The 21,468-nt window shown below is 34.7% G+C and overlaps 1 protein-coding gene, 1 long non-coding RNA gene and 1 other non-coding gene across 3 annotated transcripts; all 3 read right to left on the bottom strand.

Annotated features, from left to right (window-relative positions):
- Positions 1–1,163: 1,163 nt before the first annotated feature.
- On the bottom strand, positions 1,164–1,293 carry LOC113764294. Its single transcript, XR_003467572.1, has one exon. It is a non-coding gene; the product is annotated as a small nucleolar RNA snoR130 (small nucleolar RNA).
- A 1,802-nt stretch (positions 1,294–3,095) lies between these two features.
- Positions 3,096–3,925, bottom strand: LOC113764184. Its single transcript, XR_003467490.1, has 2 exons — positions 3,567–3,925; positions 3,096–3,478 (listed from the first exon to the last, which is right to left on the bottom strand). It is a non-coding gene; the product is annotated as an uncharacterized LOC113764184 (long non-coding RNA).
- A 5,589-nt stretch (positions 3,926–9,514) lies between these two features.
- Positions 9,515–17,167, bottom strand: LOC113763498 (nuclear transcription factor Y subunit A-7-like). The gene is made up of 6 exons (XM_027307326.1): positions 17,011–17,167; positions 15,751–15,973; positions 13,644–13,759; positions 13,321–13,383; positions 12,364–12,528; positions 9,515–10,457 (listed from the first exon to the last, which is right to left on the bottom strand). Exons 2-6 carry the CDS (start codon positions 15,944–15,946, stop codon positions 10,074–10,076), a joined length of 924 nt encoding a protein of 307 aa, XP_027163127.1. The 5' UTR covers positions 15,947–15,973; positions 17,011–17,167; the 3' UTR covers positions 9,515–10,073.
- Positions 17,168–21,468: the final 4,301 nt, after the last annotated feature.

Below are 21,468 nucleotides of genomic sequence, written 5' to 3'. Positions count from 1 at the left end.
GTCAATAATACCCTCATATTTAAATTTTCTAAACTTGTTTTTCTTTATCTAAATTTTTTGCTTTGCTTTAACTATGTATATACATACATACATACATACATACAAATGTCAATGAAAATATAGAATTTAATCAATGAAATATTCAACGCATTTAGAGAAGAATAGTTGCAAGTTCTTTTTTTCCCTTTTTGTGTTTCACAACTATATTTATCTATTTATTTATTTATTTGTTCCTATTCATGTAAAGCATGAGAAAAATGAAGTAATTGAAGCTCTGAACTTTGCGGATTTTTCAAATTCTGAAATTTCTTTTTATAACAAAAATTTCATCTTTCACACCCATAAAAAAGTTGATTTATTTTGAGTAAATTCTCTGTGTGATATTAACGTTGGATTTCATCTAATGTACAAGCTTTACATGCTAATTGCCTTCAACACTACGAAAGATTTTATTTGTAAAAATGGTTTAAAGAATAGTATTTACTTTTGCTGTCTCTCTGTATTATAGAAGTAATTATTCTCTGTAACATAAATCCTTATCAACTTTCGTCCCCTCAAGCATGGTGAGCACAATTAGTCCAATCCAAGTTAGCAGCTCGACTGTAATCATACCATACGCAACTGTTTCACCTCACTTAATGTTTCCCTTCTCCGTGAGTGTACCCACCCGTGATCTGCTTATCGCAGTGGACCCTTATGATGAACTTGTCCCGTCATGCTTTCTCCATCTGCTCTTTCAGGAAATTTTACCATTGCAGGCTTCTTTGTATCATTTCCTCGCATTCCTTCTGGCATTAGGCCGGAAGATGAGGAGCCACCAGAGGCAGCTTGCACATTGGGATTTGGCCCTGCTTCCATTATTTTCTGACCGACTGTTTTTGCTAGGCTTTGCCGGCCAATGGGCATACTCGACAGCACAAGTGTTGAAGAGCAACCGTAAACAGCTGAAAAATGAGCCAGTACCTACCTATCCTGGCCCTGGACTGGGATAGCCTTTCTGAACTTTGTCAACTTTTTTCCTTCCAAAGGGAAAAAAAAAACATACAAGAGAAATAAAAAAACAAGAAAGGAGGGAAAGTGAGAGAACAAGAAACTAAATCAAAAGAAAAATTAAGGCTAAGGTAAATGAATCTTTGTAATGATTATTTGGAAAAAGCAAACATATCCCTCAGAATGCCTAATATCCACCTGGGAAGAAGCTATGGTTCCTCAACCTTAGCAATCAGGATTGCCAGAAGGGAGCACCAATTTATAGTCACAGCTTTCAGATTACTAAATGTTTCATCAGTGGGATATCAAAAGTTTGATATAATTAGTCAAGAATCAACCTCCCACAAATCTTGAAACTTCAAATAAATGAGAAGAATTTAAAATAAAAAAAAAAAAAGACCCAGAAAATTTCATTTAAAACCACAAACAGGAACTCCCACAACTATAAAAATCAAGAACAACAGATATAAAATAATGAATGAATCAGAAAAGTGGATCAAAAGCAGATTTGTAAATGCAAAGATTAAGAAGAAGAGAGGGAGTACCAGCTCAAGTTTGCTGCACTAGAAGAAGAATGAAACTGAAGTTCCTAGGGCATTGTTTGGAGCAGACGAAGCTGTGATTGTGGGGAAATATGATATTTGTTCTCTTTCTTGTGGGCCTAACAAAACGGATCTCTGGATTTCACTATAGATAGGCTCAGAGACTTACTTTGGTTTTGGGATTGCCTTTTGGGTTTTCATGTGTGGGTCACAATTCTTTGTGAATGTATTTCTTCTTAGGAAAAATCATCAATTTAGTCCCTAACCTTTTTTTATTAGTGTCAATTTGATCCCTATCTTGTAATTTTGTCCAATTTAGTATCTAAACTTATTTTTCACTTCCAGTTAAGGAGCGCTGTGGCGGTGCCATCAAGAAAATCAAACCTGACCCTTAATTGACCGACAAAAGAGGGTATTTTTGGAACATCACTAACGGATCGATAATTAAATGTGTAATTCGATAAATTACACACCAAATTAATTGAAAGAGAAAGGCAACGGTGAAATTGGGCTAGGGTTCAAAAGTTCATTTTAATCTGCCAAAGAAACTAGTGTTCATATCTGCCAATTCTTGGAACTGGTGTTCAAAATCACAGCAAGCAAAATGCATTGGAGGAGAAATTGGACCAAAGAAACATCAAACTCAAGTAGTGATCAAGGTACGAAGAATGGGAGCTCAAATTTATCAGAATCAAGGAAACAGCTATATAAAGGGAATGATGAATACCACAATAGAGACAAAATTGTGTGTTGCAATTGCCATGAGCAATGTTGAATCGTAACTTCATAGATAGAGTCAAACCCTTCAAGAAGGCTTCATGGCTGCAAAAATTATAGGGTAAATATTTTTCTAAATTTTTGTAAATGTTTTGTCTAAATGTATGGTCTGAATTAGCACTTGTGAATGCCAAAATGTGGCTCTTGTAAGTTTTTTTTATGGTATGATCCATTCTTGCCACAGAAGACAAAGAATGTGATGGCTTCACTGTTAAGGGAACTTAGAAGTATTGAACGTGAAAATGTAGCATTGAAGATGGAGATAAGCAAATTGAATGCAAAAATGAAAATGGCTTGTTGGCATGTGTCTGCTTCTGCATTATAATTGTAGTTGTTCTGGGTGCAATGGAAGATGAAAACAGGGGGTACTGGAATTAAAAATGTTGAACTAGAGCTGAAGAATGGCGGACTAATGCTTGTAATAGAATTTCTTGTTGTATATCAGTTATTTATGTGTGCAGGATAAAGGTTTTGAGTTGTAATTTTGATCAATTTGAATATAAAATGAACTAGTTTGTTGGAGTTTTTGGTATGATATCTATGGTGTTGATTGTTTGTGGAAATGGCAGAAATGCATACATACTAATAGCTTCCGTAATTTGAGCAGTCAAAAAATTTTTTAGAGAACTTTTGCTTCATGTATGATATTTCTAAAGTCAAACAAGATAGCTGATGTTATTACAACACTTACACTTGACAAAAAAAAGGGCCAAAAATAGGCCCAATTTACAATAATCCAAAAGCTACCTAATGGTCCTGATCTAAAATTCAATGAACAGCAACTGCTTCAACCAAAAAATATGCGAATCTACAATTCTTCAAAAACATGGCAAAACAGGGGATGTATTGCAATTGTTTCAACCAAAAAATATACAGATCTGAAAATCTTCAAAAACACAACAAAATAGACTTGAACTGCAACTGCTTCGTCCAAAAAATTGAACATAGAGATAAGCTGCTACTACTTCAAGTTTGAACAAGCTACTGCTACTGAAAAAACAGGCTTGAACTGCTATTGTTTCAACCAAAAAATATGCTAATCTGCATTTCTCAAAAACACAACAAAACAGGTTTGCACATATGCTTTGCTAGTGTCCCAACAGCCTCTACTTCTAGGTTTCAAATGGATCTTGAGCGGCACCATCTAGCTCATCCAGAAGCCTATGAGCCTGCAAAAATAATTTTCAACAGTCATTTCCCAACAGCCCTTAGAATTAGTTCAAAATAATTTATCACTCCAACAGCTCCTAAACTTACTGTTTGTTTTCTTCTTTTCACACTAGCCATCCTATTTCTCCAAGCTTGTGCTCTCCAATAAGGGCAAGATTTTTTGGTGTGTCTTGGAACATGACAAAACCAACAGCAAGCAATCCTACCCACTTTCTAAGAGCTTGCTTTTGGAGCAGTAGCTTGCACTTCAATTTCCTCAGCCATTCCAGTAATATGGTCATGTACATCTTTTACAACAGTCATACCAAGTAGCACGTACAAGGATAACTAGTCAAGATGTGAAATAGTAGAAAAAAATAAGATATAAATATGAACAAACTTCATACATGAATTTGAAGCTTCCATTGTCTCATTTTGTAAGGGCCTATTGGTGTCTCTAAACTCACTATCAGCTGCAATTAAAAAAAGGTTAGTTGTCCTCAAGAGCAATGTAAGGACAATTAATGAACAACAGTCATACCAGTAGCTTTATTAGCATTGTCCTGAGTTTTTTGGCCTGCTAATGGACAAGTTCTGACATTATGATCAAGAATCTTGCATGTTTTGCACCTATTGGTGTTGAAAGCTGGTGCCCTTCCCTTGCATTTTGCATTTTCTACTCCAATGATCTTAGGGCATTTTCTCTTGGTGTGTCCCTTTTGCTTGCAGTTAGTGCAAGTCATTTGCATAATTTCCTTCCTAAACAATCATATACATCCCTTTGAATCAATCCTTGGCTCATCTGGCTCTCTCCTTCGTGTTTTCTTAAGCCTACCAGGAAGTTTGAATTTCTTTGGTGCACTCAAAGGGGTTTTGTTAAATTTCTTCCAATTGTTAGGTCCATTGATTGGACTAATAGTTGGCTCATAAACCATCAGATATGTAGCTCTTGTGTAACATGGATGCATAAATTTTCTAGCTCATTTTTAGTCAAAGGAATGCAACATAAAGCATGTGACCATGGTATTCCAGTAACTTCCCATCTCCGACAAGTACATGCCTGCCGTTTTAAATCTACAATAGAGGTACCTCTATACATGTGTATAACCTCAAATTTATCAACATCAGACCATCTTGCAATATTTGCTCTTGCATCATCTTTTGTTTTTTCAAGTTTTTTTTTACAATTGTTGGATAGATTTCATCATTCTTTTTCCTCATTCATTCTCTCTTTGTCCTTAATCTTTCCATAAGGTATATCCTAATGTTCTCAAGCATACCAATAATGGATTTTTCTCTAGCATCCAATATGATATAATTGAAACTTTCACACAAGTTATTAAGGAGAATGTCACATTTCGACGAGGATTTAAAATATGATCTTGACCAGTGGTGTAAGGTTGTATTGTTAAGCAATCATTTGTGAGCTTGTTCATCATACTTTCTCAATGCATCCATTTCACTCTCAAATTTATTCATATATATAGATCTGGCACAAGCCCAAAACATGCCCTTTAATGTCTCACCTGAATGCAGATTCTTGAAGTTATTGTGTAGGTGCCTAACAGAGTGCTTGTGCTCCACACCTAGCAGAATTTCTTGGATTGCTAAACCCAATCCCTGTCACTCAACATAAATAAAATTATTGAAACACCTGTGATTTCTAATGAAGATTGAAGAAAGACATATGATGTACCTTTTACTGGTCATTGATAAATGTCTAGTTTTTTTGTTTATGGATGCTAAGATCGTATTTCAAAAAGTTAATAAACCACTTCCAAGAGCTCTTGTTCTCCACCTCAACAACTACATAGGCAATAGGATAAATGTAGTTATTTGCATCTATCGCTACAGCTATCAAAAGTACTCCAGAATATGGTCCTTTTAGATGGCAACTATCAACATCAAGTACTAATCTACACCAAGCCTTTAAACCTTTTTTCAAGGCTGCAAAGCAAATATAAAGTCTTTGGAATCTTTCCTTCCCACTTATCTCGTCAACCTCTGCCTCTATATAAATTGTAGAATCTGGATTTGATCTAATAATTCATCACAATAGTCCTACAATCTTGTATATTGCTGCTTGTCGTTGCCTTGAATCAAAATCTTGGCTTTCCTGAATGTCTTGTATGCTTACTCCTTTGTAATACGCACATTCAACTCTTGATGAATCTTTTTCCTTAAATACAGACCATATAACCTTTCTATTCAATTTCAAAAACTCCATATAATATCTAGCTAAGAATCCTGAGTTGGCATGCTTGTGATAAAAAGTTCGACCACATGCATGTTCTGGCCCCATGGTCCTGATTACAAAAGCCTCACAATCCAGCTCCTTAGCTGTATAAGTGAACCATGCACACTTTTTATTCTTGCAACTTGTCCTAATTCTATTCTTGTCATTCTTGGCCCATTTATGCTCCTTGCCTCACTTAACAGAATAATGTTTCACTGTTATCTTGAATAGTTTCTTGTTATCAAAAAGTAGACCCACAAAAAACTTTGGATCCTTCATGTCCCTTTGTGGTCTAAATCTTACATACTGTGGTTTCTTTACTAAAGTATCTTCATCCGAGGAATAATAGTTGCCATTGAACTCCTTTGTGTTCACGAAATCTGACTCTTCATTGATAGGTATTTGTTCTCCAGCATAAATGCTGAAATCAACATAAGCACTATCTTGAATAGCAGCTTTTCACTTGCCCCTTTGCCTTTAATACCAACTGCATTCTTACCCTTCACATCAGCTGCATTTTTGCCCTTCATATCAGCTGTCATTTTACACTTCTCATCAGCTGCACTTTTACTTGCTCCTTCACCTTCACCAGTAGCTTGTAGATTGCTAATTTGCTGCTCCAGTGCCCTATCAACAGTAGGAATACAATTCTTGTAAATTGCATCATCATCATCCTTACTAAAGTCATAGTCGCTATCATGAAAACTTTCACAATCCTCAATTGTGTTTGACCGTGCACCATTCTTACCCTCCTCTTCCTCCATTTTCTTCCTTCAAACGCAGCAGCTTTTCACTTATTATTTTCCATTTCTCTTATATCTTCTTTTACAATTGCGTGAACTAGCACTTCTACAATCCCACTTAAGAAGTCATCGAATATGATATCCACATACAACAAATCATCATTTTCTTTTACAGATTCATTTTCAACCCCAAAGCACTGTTCACTACCATCAACAAATCTAATATGGAAGTCATGAACCACGTATACTTTTGCATACCCATTTTACTTCCCTACACAAGCCATAGCTATGACATCATCCTCAACGTCTATTTGACTAAGTCTTAATTTGCCATCTCAAATTGGAATTCTGTACATGTATTTTGCATGTTTATGTCACTCAAGAAATTCACAGAATAACATCACAGCAGCGATATTCACTCTCATGGCTAGAACCTCCTCAAAAATCTCCATACTGCCCCCCAAATATTTTTCTTCTGGTTCTTTGACATATGCCCCCACCATAGTAAATATGTAGATTGAATGCATCCAAGTCCTCGTCTGTTTTTTTTTTCATAAAATAACATCAGTCACTATTTAATTTATGCAACACATGAAATCTGAATTATCATTGTCTACCTTTTCAGAAACATGAACGCAACAACCCTAACTTATTTTAGATCCAGGGATCACATGAACCCCTTATAAAAACAAACAACCAGAATAGTGGTCCAATGGTCCTTGCCCCCACAAAAAAATTTGACTTCATCCTATTGCTTCATTATAATACATCCACTTAGAGGTAAGACATTTTCACAAACTCTCTACTAACCTGATTAAGTTTAAACTATTGATTCATACAAAAAATTTTCATATTTAAGTGATTTCACTTACCATACCCGATAGATGCCCCTTCTTTAACATTGTCTTGCTTGTGCATTTTCCAGCCTATTTCTTCCATCATTTGAGTCTCAACACCATGTACTGCTTTATTCTTTATCTCACTACAATCATTTGCCCAAAATCTTTTGTGTTTAAAAAACCTTTTGCTTTTTTCTTCTGCAAGTTTGATTTTTTTTACCTTATTTTGTCTGAAGGATTTTGGTGTGTAATTTATCGGATTACACATTTAATTACCACCTGTCAATGATGTTCCAAAAATACCCCTCTTTTGTCGGTCAATTAGGGGTCAGGTTCAATTGTTTTGGTGGCACCGCTACAGCACTCCTTAATTGAAAATGAAAAATAAGTTTAGATACTAAATTGGATAAAATCAAAAGATAGAGACCAAATTGATACTAATAAAAAAGGTTAGGGACTAATTTAGCAATTTTTCCTTCTTATTAGACTCAAAATGTCCGTCATATTTCGTTAAATAAATTTTTTGATTCTTCACTTTTGAAATATTAACTTTACGTCTCTTACAAATTCAAATCGATAAAATTTAGTCCCAACATAGATTTTTGACCACCTTTTAGTCCGAAATCACTATGTGTTTCACATGTGATCATTTTTTAAGTACAAAATATCAGATCCCACACATTTAGAAACAAAAATGAATACAGATTGGCTCAAATCTTACTTTCTTATGATAAAAATAAATATAGTTTGAATCAAGTCCCACTTAAAGTGAAAAAACGAACATGGATTCTGTCATTTATTTAACTATAAATGATACCTCATCTTTTTGCCTCTGAAAAATAAGTATGTTTGATTCACATAATGAATTCTAGATAAAAAGTGATCGAAAACCTAAGTTGAGACTAAATTTACTAATTTGAATTTATAAGGGGCATAAAATTAATATTTTAAAAGTAAATGACGAAAAAATTCATTTAATAAAATATAAGAGATGTTTGAATGATTTTCCTTTTCTTACTTTAAAAATAAACGTGCCTTGCAATAAGAAAATGGATTAAAACCAAAAAAGTCATATGTGGCTAAGCGAATATACAGGAAAGCTCTCCGTGGTTTCAAAACATACAATTCGAAACTCTTGACTTTAACTAAATTGAAAACTTGACTGAAATCGTCAAAACTAACATGGGTAGACGAAATGACAAAAATACCCTAATATATGTAAGGGTAAAATGCAGAAAACCCTCATATGATTTCAAAAAATATAATATTCATCTCTTTCATACATAAAACAGTTGTTCTGATTTGATTAATATTTGTACATGGGATAATACCATAATCACGAACCCCCCCCCCCAAACAATCATCCATTGTACATGTAAAGTGCAACATCCCTTTTGATGGCTTTTTCAATTTTAATAATTTTTACTTTTTCTTTTTGCAAACACTCACAAATCTTGTACTGGTATCGTAGAATCTAGTGCTGCTGCCCACCCGAGAGCTTGAAAAGATATAAGTAATTATTTTTGCAAAATTTTCCTTCACTTTGTACAAAGAAAAAATATTGAAATTCTTAAAAAAAAAAAAACCTTCTTAAATAATATTATAATAGCAAAAATTCAAATTTAAAACTTTTACCATACGCAAAAGTAGTGTGCATACGACTGACGGTCGATTTCTCTCAGGAAGCTTCTCTCTCTTTTCAATATATTTTCTGAAATTTTTGAATTAAATCCAGCTTATATGTTTCAAAACCATAGAAGACTTTTCTGTATGATGAGTTAACCAATAGGGCTTTTTGGTGAAGGGTAGAATAGGTATATTAAATGAAAATTAATTATAAAAAACTGTTTTCCGGTACTACTAGTTGCAAAACAAACGCATGTGCTTCAAACATGTTAATTTTGATAATTTCCATTGTCTTTTCAATTTCATTTAAACCATGAAGTGTCAAATTGCATATTTTAAAATCACGGAGAGCTTTTCTACATCTTTGCTTAACCACAAGTGAGTTTTTTTGGGTTTTACCCTAAGAAAATTACTGTTAAAAGAACCAGGCAATGGGCATTCATTGGTAGCTAGTGATTAATAACGATGCTATCCTTCAGAATCCAGTCTTACAAGGACAGTTCAAGAAAACATACTGAACAAAGCTGTGACAAATCCAGCAGCCTGCAGGTGTTACAAGTGTAAGGATTGCATGCTCAGAACTCCACAAAGACAATAAACCGAAAGCTGATGTGTAACAACAAATCCCAAATTCCATAAGCAAGAATCTGAGTGCGTGAGTTTACCCAAAAGTCAGCAATTGCCTTTTGGGTAAACTGGTAAAATTACCTTAGATTCTGTGTGCGTGTGTTTCTTTGCGCTGTTGAAAGAATAAGCAAGAATCTAAGTCAAAGCATTGGTACAAACAACCAAGACTCACACAACTGAGCATTCATGACAGAATTCAATGTTTAAGATGCCAAATCCAAGATTACTCCTACCGTTGATGTTGTTAAATTTACATGGATGGAAGAGGGAAAAGAAGGGAGAAAACGGAAACTGATGGAGAACTGAAAGCTATAGCACGCTCCCCATCTGTTCTTTGTTCCTCCAATCATCCCCTCCGTACAGACAAGTAACCAAGCCAAGAATGAATTGCCTGAGCATTTTCATGCTGCAGAGATTGATCCCTTCAGTGGGTAAGATGGGTCAGCACCTCCACTGTCAACCATCATGGATGAGATGTCTTCATGACCACCTCAACAGACATGACAGCGCCGGAGACACTTCCATACCCTGAAGGAGAAGCTTCTTAATTGCTAGAAGCAGCCCCACGTGGGGCTTGGTTCACCAGCAAGCTCCAACTCTCCTGATTGAAATGCTGTCTTCCTCGCTCACTGCCACTGGATTGTTGATAATAAAATGATGAAATACCACGGCCATTGCCATTTGAAAGCATCTGCTCTTTCTCTCGCAACTGATCAGAATATCCATTACAGTCAGTTGATAGATGCTCAGAACCTGATGAGTTGCCAGATTGTGTTGGCACAGCATCCCCACACTTTGTCTGCTCCTTTGATGCAGATTTGGACGATCTTGATTCATTGTTTTCGAGCTTTTTGGTATTAAGGAAACGACCACCAGAACCCCTGGCTCTTCTCATAGCATGTTGATGCCGAGATTCGTGAAGATATGGCTGAAACAATAAAAAGAGAGCAACACTTTCAAGAGATAGCAAGAATAAACTCTGGAGCCAACTCATGAACAGTAGTATCTGATATTTGGCAGTCAAAAATGGACTTTGCATTTCATATCACACATATTGGTGTTGCACTTTTTATTACACCTCGTATTCAAATGAAACTTATCCACTCATCTAATATTTTATTGATTGTTGGTGAATCATGATCCCTCACTGATATTAAAAGCAAGGAGACGTGTGTCAACTTTATAATAGGTGTAATAGGGAGTGTAACAGCAATTCTATAACAGGAAATCCAAAGCCGAAAATTTGGAAGAGTGCTAAATGCAAAAGCCCACATAAACAAAAAGGAGGCAAGGAGAAAATGAAAATCATAATGCAAATAGACAGAAGAATAATATGTAAAATTTTATTACAGACAATACATACTACTTTTTCTTGCACAAATATTTTAAATGTTTGTAGTCCAGAATGTTGAAAAAACCTAAGTACTCATGTAATAAATGTATTGAAAACTGAAAACCTTAATGCACTTCTGCTGCAGCTAAACAAGTACCAATTGGGAAAACAAGATCAAGAGAACAAACCACAGGCATGTACAAGACCAGTATCAAATTTCATTCTTTTGTTCATATCATGAAATGAGTTTCCAAACCAAGAGTGAATTCGTTATATCATCTACACTCAAAGCAACATAGCCAATTTCTTTGAAAAAAAAAATCAAACAAAAATTTCAGATTAAATAACAAATCTTGAAACCCCAAATAGAACTTCTAAGTATACAATTATTTATATCAGTCAATACAATTATTCCATATCAGCCTTTCTACAAGGATGGCTTAAAACATTTCATTTCATCAAACGTCGAGATGATCTTGCTTCAGAACAGAGATGAATATGTCTGCCACTGAAAGCTGCTGCTGCTCATCCACAACAGGATAGTGCAAAGGCAATTGTGTACCTAAAAAAGGAAGCTCCAAAATTCGAATACAAAGAACCCCCAAAAGAATACCCACATTCAGGCATGAGAGGAAACCTAGTTTAATCACTTAAAGTTCCCTCAATTTCCAATACTGCAGCTGCTGAAAAAGTAGCAATTAAGGTCTACCAGAAATTTGGTTCCTGGATTAGTGCTTCCCAACTTGACAAAAAGGTTACTGGGATTATAGTATCACTCAATCTTGCAGACGAATTGTCAGAACATGGGCATACATTATGGTTATTGGACTTTCCAGGTTTCTATTTTGAAGTTTCTGTCCTTGTCTCCCTTTCTTTCCTTATCCTATTGAAAGCCTAATACTTTCACAATTGCATACCAAAATACGTTCCCTCTGTTACTTGGCTTGCACTCCGTAGGTCCCTGCTTTTAGCTTCTTGAAAGGAGGAAAAAGAAGTAGGTAAGCGAATTAAGGTCAGGCATAACAACCCAAAGTCCAACCTGGTTTAAGCAATTTTATTACAGTGCCAATACTTTGATTGGGCGATCCTGGATCATATTGCCTAATACCAAACGAAGTCAGCCTAATGTTAATGTTTCAAGAACTTGTCAAACCCAAGCCGAAAACCATTACATTTTGTAAGAGATTATTATGGCCAAGAAACTAGATAACTCCTTGATGGTTATGTTTATCTTAAGCTGTCAGTTGACGTAAGAAGAAAACTTAATCCCGCCATTTGCTCTTTAACCATCAACTTTATAATAGTATTTCCAATCTTTTTCTTCCTATATATTTTGTCACCCGAGGAGCCAAAAACCATTACATTTTGTCAGCATTATTTTCCCCACTCATCAAAATACATGGGATGGAGAAGAACCAAGAACAACGAGATACCTCGGCAGTGGTGCTATTTAAATAGCTAGACACTATATAAAAAGATAAAGCCACTAAATGAAACTTACCTTCCTCCCTTTCATAATCTTTTTCTCCATCTCTGCTTTAGCACGTGACTGCCTTCTCCTCAGTATTCCATGATACTGCTTTGCATTAACATAGACTGGTTCTTCCTCCATCTGAAGAGGCAGAGGCATTCTCGTCTGATGAATCCCAAAATACTGAGGATGCACCTAGCAGCAGGCAAAAAAGTTTACGAACTTTCAAACTGTACTAAGAGGTGTGCAACAAAACCAGATGCTTCACAAACTCAACACAAGCAAGCAGTGAGGAAAAAAAATAGTAGTATTCTGTAGATACATGATGTAACCAGCTATGCAAATGACTACAAAACTTAAAATGCCCACAAAATAAATGATAGACAGCCCATTTTTCTCTCCTCCCACCCCCAACTCCCCCCTCCCCCCAAGAGGGGAAACCCCCCCCCCCCCCTCATTTTAATTGATGGATATACTTCTTGCTTTCTCATGTTCTATAACACAAGGCAAACATCAAAATTTTACTAAAGGAGCTCTCATAGGAAGCCAAAATCAGCAGAAACCAATTTTCTTCACAAATGTCCTCAATGCAAGTAAAAGCTGATGTATCTACATAAAAATGCATATGCAAACACAGAAGTCCCCGCTAGCGTAGAGCAGCACTTTAGACCAGTCAGCTTTTCCCAATTATAGCCATTAAAATAACGAAAGCTCAGCAGCAAAATTGAAATTTATGGAATGCACAGACATTAAGGAGAGAGGAAAGGATAAACAGAAGAAAAGGTACAGGCTCTCAAAATTAGATAGTTAATAGCTTGGGTAATGCTTCTGTTTGTTAGAGATGAAAAACTGCTAAGGACTTTTTCAGTTCTAAGAGAGGCAACTCATATAGAGTTCATAGAACAAGTCACAACCTGCCTATGCACAGTAACACATGAACAACCATGAAGCCTCCGGATGAAATAGAAAATGAGAACTTATCCTTACCGGAGCCCCATAAGTAATTACTCCCCCATATGCTGGGTCTGGATATGGGTATGGTGTCAACATCTGCAAATAAGATTACAAGAGCACAGTTTTAAGATGAAAGGCAAAAAGAGAATATTTGAGAAAATCCTTAACCCATATCAATCAATAACAAATCTTTTAGATCTTATGGTAATGATGCATTAGTTGTTCATATCTAAATAACCTTTGTGTTTCTTTCAGTGTGCTTAGTGTTCACTCTCCTTTTTTAGTTTCGAATAGAGCAAGGCGTGTATTTTTGGTGAGGAAAAAGGAACTAGAGAGAGAGAGAGAGAGAGACTGACAATTGAATGACCAACAAGTTCCATTTGAGAAGGGGAATCAAGATGCCCACTCATAGGTATGGTTGATGGTGCATGTTTGACTTGCTGTGGTCCTTGACCGCCACTTCCATTTGATTCTGTAAACAACCATTATAAACTTGTACGGTAAAAATGAATGAAATGTACCATATGGAATTATTTACCAGACAAAAGCATGCAAACCTATTGTTTTGCATGCACTTTATTTGGGAAACTTAAGTAGAAGTTATCATCACAAAAAGAAACACAAACATAAATCTCATTGGGAAGCAATGGATGATGCACATCAGAAGTCAAGCACAATAAGAAAGACTAATTTTCCCCAATATTGGGGTTGGGGATGGTAGGTATTAATGGTAGTTTGTCATCTGAAGTAAATTTGTTCCAAACTGCATGTCACTTAGACTTGTGTATCACATCTTCACCCAAGGTTTCAAGGTACCCTGAATTTTCCAAGGCCAAACAACTAATTTCCACCTGTTTGAACAACAGTATACTGTCATGGAGGCAGAGATCTTGATCAAACAAAATGATATTACCATCATTCTAGGCTTAAGGAAAAAACCATCCCTGCAGAAGGAAAGTAACAGGAAGGCAACCAACATCTTGCAGAAAGTAAGTATCAAGGAGGTAACCATAAAGCTATGAATTTTTGTGAAAAATGACGATAGCACAGTGACACTGAAATGAGAACTCAGAGATCTCATTTCACTGATCTAAATCACTCTGTGAACTAAAGCATCATGAACTCCAGTCCTGTGCAAGATTGCTGGCCGGTAAATTTCTTTACCGGAGTAATGACTTCTAGTGGAGCTAGATTTTCTCATAGCGCTTTAAATTACAAAAACTAGCTCGGTAAGTCCTTTCTTTTTGGTCTTGTACTAAAGTACAAGGGAAGACTCTCTAAGTTACCAGATAACTTAAACATCAGAAATGTTTGAAATCTCAGAATAAGCTATATATTGTTTCCTGAGGTTATGTGAAATATAATGCTAGAAATTTCAACTGTCAGTTTCTTTGCAGATTATAGACAATTAAACCTGCAAAATTGAACTGAACTTAATACCATTGACATTTCTCAAAACATCATGAACATCACAAAAGCATTCACTGCTATAGCTGAGCCATCTTCATTGAGTACCTCAAATGAATTGGTATTATCCAAGAGAACCAATTCAAAATAATAATTTGTTGGACCTTCAGAACAATTTTTTTCCAAAACATTACTAGACCTCAAAATCTTAAAGGTGAGATGATAAGGAATTAAGGATTCCATGAATGTAAAATTGGATAGTTTTACCAAATCTAAGCCTTACTTAGAAATGTAGGCAAAAGACTGATGATGCAAGAACATGCATCATGAAATCAATTGCAGCTCAAATCATGTTAAATTTGGAATTTAAAAACGTCCACATTCAGCATTAATCTGTGAAAGCTTCTAAATGTTAAAGGTTGATGTTAGGAGGCAATTAGTTTGAAAAGCTGAAACATTCAAAAATGTGTCCCTTGCTGGATCACATTCATGTCTTAGCAAGTCCACTAGGAACCCCCATACCAATTATATCACTTCTAATGTTGTTGGGAGCTATATAAGCGAGCTACTTTCATACTTAAATCAGCAAACCACAAGGTCTTGAGCCATTTAGAAGGGCGTGAAAAAACCGGGGTCTTGAAGGAGTGCCATAGAATGACTCTTATGTTAGGACAAAATGTGAATCACCAAGATAACAATTTCCATTTCCTAATCCTGTCCAAAGTTAATATATTTTGGGATGGTTAATGTCTTGTATTCTCTATTTTGCCCTGTTGTTCATTAATGAACCAAATCAAAGGATGTCCAACTAGAAACCACAAAAAAATAGTCAATATTACAGTTGAGCGGCAAATTAAAAGAACATCCATATTGGCTTTAATGTCATAGTCAAATGGTTGCCAATATCGTGCTCAAACAAAATCAAATCATCAAACTGTGCAACATACTAATACATAAAGTGTAATTTCTCATACTGCACAGGAATTAAAATTAGATGAAACAAAGAGTCATATCACACAAAATTTGCATCCGCACTAAAGTATGCAGAATTAGTACCAGATGGTGGAGCCACACTGGTGTCCCTTTCCTTGGTGACGCTTTCACTGACAGAACCATTTACACTTTCCCCTGGAGAAGGCAGGCATGTACTTTCATAACCCCGCCACCAAGGCTGTGTGTAGACTCTTGATGAGGTAATATTGTGGACTTCAGTCTCAAGCTGCCTACCTTCATTTCTAGCTATAGTGGGCATTATACTTCCTCCCAAATAAGCAACCAGCTATAAAACACCAATTACTTAAATAAGAACAATAAAGAAATCAAAATAGGGTCTTACAATTTAACCAACTGATACTAATGCATCTTTTAATTTAAAGGTCAACTATGTAAGCCTAGAGAGAGAGGTGGAAAATACTCCATTCTATTTCTAGGTCCCAGCTTACATATTGATACACACATGTCGGTGTCAACTCGTTTTCTTGGACAACCAACTTATGCAGTATGTAAATGTTCGTGCTGTCAAAATTGCCAAAAGAGGAGTTTAATGCAGCCTACCTGGATCCATATATCTCCATGGTAATCCCGTCGCTAGCAAAATAAGTATCAACTAGCTAGAATTTTAAGTCAACAAAGTTTCAGAGTTAATCTAAATTTCACTATTAACTACAGCTAAAACTTTCCATATTTTCTAATTTTCTAACTTCCAGCTTTCATAGCCACCTAGAAAACGAAACAACCATAATCCAGTGCCTAAGCCTCTTGTCACTGAGCATATATATTAGATATTTTAACAAAAATTGCCAATGAATCATCCCTTCCAAAGATTCACCTGGAGCTAAAGCCTGAAAACTTACAAAAACAATTTACATTAAACTGAAAGACACTAGAACGAAGTGAAATTCAAAGATCAAAATTTACACCACTCTAATCCCATTGGACCCTTAATTCTTCCGTAATAACAAACAATATTTTACAAATTACTTCAAATAAAATGAAAAGTTGCAATATTAAGTGAACCCTTTTTTCAACCGACAAGATTAAACCAAACCAAAATCTCAATTTCCATTTTCACTCAAGCTTTCAGCTTTTTTGTCTTAGTATGTCAAATTTAATATTTTTTCCCCTGTTTCTCTTTCTGGGTTCCAATCATTTTCGAGGGCAGTCAAAACAGAGCTAGAAATCAAATTTCCCAGTCAAAAATAACTCAAGAAAAAGAAAATCATACCCAATCAGAAAACCCTGATTACTAACTTGATGTGAAAAAGAGGTGACACCAAAAAATAACGAATAAAATGAATTAAATAAATAAAGACTTACTTTTTAAGATGAGAGCAATGGATTTAAAGCAAACCCTTTAAGGAATTTGGTCTGATTTTGAGTTTGAAAGACTTTATTTCGAATCCATTTTGCTCTGTGGAAAGCCCAGCCCCAGCCAGTAGTCGATGTGCACAGTGTTCTTGCATGTAGTATTTATTTTGTTATAAAAAGTTACAGAATTAAAAAAAAAAAAAAAGAATTCTAGAGAGAGAGAAGAGTGAATTTCTTTTTCTTTTATAATAAGAAAACAATTTTAAGGTTTGGAATTATTTATGTTTCACGCCAATGTCACTTTCTGGGATGTCTGTTTTAGTTGTTGATTTATTATTTTATTTAAAGGGTGTTTGATTACCCCTTTGGATCAGAAGTTGAAGATTTTGAGGCCAAAAATGGCCTTGAACCTTCTTCTATTTACAGTCATGTCATTTCCTAGTTGAGGATGTAGTAGTGGGATGTAAAAGGCCAAGGTCTTTCTGCATTAGTTTAGTGACATGGTTATGGAGAACTAGAGGAAGAGGCAAACCCCCAAATTAAAATCAAGCAATGCAAATTAAAAACAAAGTTTTTTTTCTCCTCAATGAAAGGGTAGGATTTATTCTTTTTTATGACAAAGGCAGAAGTTATTAGAAGTTTGATTTGCCAAATCAAAAGGAAGTTATTGGACGTTTTTCTGAAAGGAAAAATTATTGGAAGTCATTGAAATTGAATAAATTATTGATATTAGTTTGTTTGTGGTGATTATATGTATAAATCTATACTTAGAGGTAAAACTGGAATAACAAATAATGACAAAAAAATTTTAATGCCAACATTTTTTATATATAGAAAGATATCATAAATCTTAAATTGGACTCCTAAATCATGGACCCATACTATAAGGATATTAATAATTAGGCTTAATCCTCAATACCGGATGTAATATTATTTCAGTAACAAATTGCCCCCCGCTAAATTATGAAAAGATGGTCATGCCCTTAAATACTTGTTTCTTTGGCATTTTTAATCTTTTGACACCAAAAGACCAAATATGTATACCAAATTGCACCTTTTTTGGTCCAAAATTATGGTTTTCTTCATGGAGAATTGTTGTATTACTAGGGGTAAAGTTTTAGATGTCAAAAATGGCTTATATTTTTTTTTTATCAAAAAATGGCTTCTACTTTTGATGTTAACAAAATCTGTCTCTTGCTTCGTCATAATCAAAATTGAAAGAAATAAAACTCAAAAATTTAATTGTGAAATGTTTCTTTTTCCTTCTTTTCCCTTTTGTTTTTTTTTTTTTTGGTTTCCTTTCCTTCTCCATAAAAAAAGCTATAAGCTGTTTTAAATGTATCATTCATGAGACAAAACCTCTATTAATATAACAATTATTAATAAAACTTAAAATAAAATATAATTTTGGACCTTAAAGGTTAAAATTAGCTTTTTGGTGCCAAAAGATTAAAACTATCAAAGAAATAAGTATGCAAGAACATGACTGTGTTTTTGCAATTGAGAGGGGGCAATTTGTGTATTTCTTGTACATGAGGGGCAATTTGCTATTGAAGTATTATCACAGTGAGGCATTTGGTGATTATACCTAATAATTATTATCATAAATCTTAAATCTTAAAGTAGGATCTCTTAACAATGAGTTTGATTTTGGTGAGAATAGTGAAAGACTTTTCATACCTAAGTTAATGAATTTAGAAGGTGATTTAATATGCAAGTCTTAAAAACTAAAATAGAAGGTGATTTGATATGATATTGTGAACGTTTGACAATGCATTTTGGCAACTTATGGTTTCTTTTTAGCCATATAGGTATGACTTGCAGCCTTGGAGCCTTGCAAACATGATTGAGAAGCAATTTGAACCAGGATTTCGATTACCTCTAAGTGTTTCTAATCTAATTGTTCTTGTGTTAATTTCGACTAGTTGGAAGAAGCAATTTGAAAGTCAACATTGTTTTTAAAAGCATATCAAGTTTGATTGAGATATTAAAGTTTTAGACCCATTTTATAATCAACTTGTACACAAAATCAAATTGTAAGATATTGAACATACATCATGATTGAGACAAGAAAATATGTACAAAAATCCCCAACCTCTACTGATTGTTTTTCTATGTCAAAGAATTGGCTTACTAGTCCGTTAAGTTGCCAATCTTCCAAGTAGTTCCAACTTCCAACATGGTGGGAAAATGGCTATGTTTTCCATTAAAAAATAATATGTTGTTTGTGAATATATTTTTTGCTCACCTTTTTATCTCATATATATCAAATCATTACGGTACATTTTTCTACAAAAATTCCAGAAAACTGCAATCCAAACAGGACTACGCCATGTTTACACGATGACTTCTATTCTACCATCTTTCCAATCCCATATTTGATGTTCTATTTTGTGTCTAATATCCAAGATGATTTCCATTCACTTTTCATTGTTTCTACTATCCCGGATTCATTCATGCAAAGAATTTTTCATTCTAACAAATATATGCCCCAGAGATAAAGGATTTGCAGTTAATAGAATGAACATAATCTGACAATTTTTTCCCTACCTCCTATTTTTGACTACAAACTTGAGAGTATAGAGACGAGATTAGGTTGAATAAGACACAAAAAAATATGCAAGCCATGAAGCCGAACATCCCAAAACTCACAAGGGATTTGTCATGTCATCCATGGTTTACTTGTACTGCCGGCCGTAGACAAAAATATTATTTCAATGTTTTGTACAATTAAAAGCTTCTATTTGTTTATTGTTTCCAGTGTTGAACAGCAAAACGGAAGTAAACTATGTACCAAGCATATTAGAGCAAAAGATAATGAGGATCATGATTATAAATGGGAAGTTCTATAAATATATAAGTAAATTATTTAAAGTTAGGTAAGGAAGTTACAAATTCTTGCATCCTATTAGTTCCTTACCATACACGTTAATCATTTACAAATTTCACCTTTTGGATTAGCCCATTTTATTGGACTACAATTTTAGTTTACATTTGGAATAAATCATTCGCTGAGAAACAGTTAAGTGGAATTGTGAAAAATCAAATAATTCTTAAAGACTAATATATTTTCGTGAACTTCAATAATTTAATTTCTACGTTATAGTCAAAATAAAAACCATAATATACTCTGAAAGAAACTAGAGGATGACAAAACTACACCTAAGTCATATATAGCTTAATTATTATCCGTTTTGTGGGACAGAATTTGGATCCAATGAAAGTCTTTTAAGTACAACCGGGAAGCAATGAATTGAGTGGTTCAGAATAGAATGTAAACGAGAGATCTCAAGTTCAACTCTTCTACTTACATTAAAAAAAAGTACAAAAGGATGGAAACAAGCATTTTTCCCAACTAAACATATAAAAAGTTTACGAAACACGAGTTGTAAGTTGATCCATAATTAACCATATTTGGCATAAGTTAATCAATATTCCTACTGACTGGATCCCATCCAACTGCAAATTGAAAAAATGATGGAGACAGGCCAAAAAGGAAGCTCTAGGTTATGAACTAGAGTGACTTAATCCCTAGTTATTTGTCAATTTTATTGACTTTAAACATAAAATCATGAAACTCACTTTTCTGGGAACTGTGCCATATGGTTATGCCCAAACCCCAAGTGGATGATGTTCAGATAACTTCTCATTTTCCAACTCAACATCTTTAGTCGCCAAGACCTAAAATTCTTCCTCAAAAAAAAAAAAAAAAGACCCAAAATTCCTAGCTTAGGGCCTCAACAATTACAAGTTTCAATTTTCTAAGCTAATGTGTATATGCTGACACAATGAACTTAGGCACCAAAATAACAATAATATGACAAAATTTGTCCCTTCTTGAAATACGTGTTCCAAACATCAAAAAACCTCTCCTACTCAATGACCTTGTTCTCAATTTATTTTCAATTCCTGATTTAAGATTTTGATTTTCAATTTATTGTGTTTTCAACTGATTTTTTTTATCCTGGATTTGGATTTTTTGAACTAAAAAAATTCTAAAAATCAAAAAATCTATTTTCATGGTTTTTTATTCTGATTTTTTAAAATCAATCTTTACACAATCAAAAGCAGTTAGAGAACAAGGCTAATACCTCTTAAAAGTAATCCATGGAAAAGAATTAAGGCCAAGAAAAGAAACCCCCAACTTACTTAGTAGGGTTTCAAGGGCAAATTAGTCACTTAAAAGCTTAATGGATAATTATGATTAAGACAGCAATTAGTGCTTGATTTATAATTATAAGTAAGATACTTAAAGAAAGTTATGGCCAGCTAAGCCACTTGTATTGGGAGGCCACAACGTGTCAGGCTCATAATAAATTGGTCATTGGGGCCCCCATTTTGGTGCTTGACACGTGGTCCCCGTCAGATAATAGCAAAGCAGTTATTCGGACTTAACGGAGAACAGACGCCAGACGGCCGCTAACTGACGGTGAGTTGTCGTCATCAATCATCATAACAGAGGTTGAC

This window comes from Coffea eugenioides, chromosome 2 (genome assembly GCF_003713205.1).
Source record: "Coffea eugenioides isolate CCC68of chromosome 2, Ceug_1.0, whole genome shotgun sequence".
Classification (NCBI taxonomy): Eukaryota; Viridiplantae; Streptophyta; class Magnoliopsida; order Gentianales; family Rubiaceae; genus Coffea; species Coffea eugenioides.
The sequence above is the reverse complement of the archived record's forward strand: the minus strand, read 5'-3'. Positions and strand labels throughout refer to the sequence as shown.

What these genes read in the sequence shown, in the direction of transcription:
- LOC113763498 (XM_027307326.1), bottom strand. Translation starts at nt 15,946, where the DNA reads ATGCCCACTATAGCTAGAAATGAAGGTAGGCAGCTTGAGACTGAAGTC. An exon ending in CAGTGTGGCTCCACCATCTG is followed by an intron (nt 13,760 to 15,750) that starts GTACTAATTCTG and finishes GGTTGTTTACAG; the next exon opens with AATCAAATGGAAGTGGCGGT. An exon ending in TAATTACTTATGGGGCTCCG is followed by an intron (nt 12,529 to 13,320) that starts GTAAGGATAAGT and finishes GCCTGCTGCTAG; the next exon opens with GTGCATCCTCAGTATTTTGG.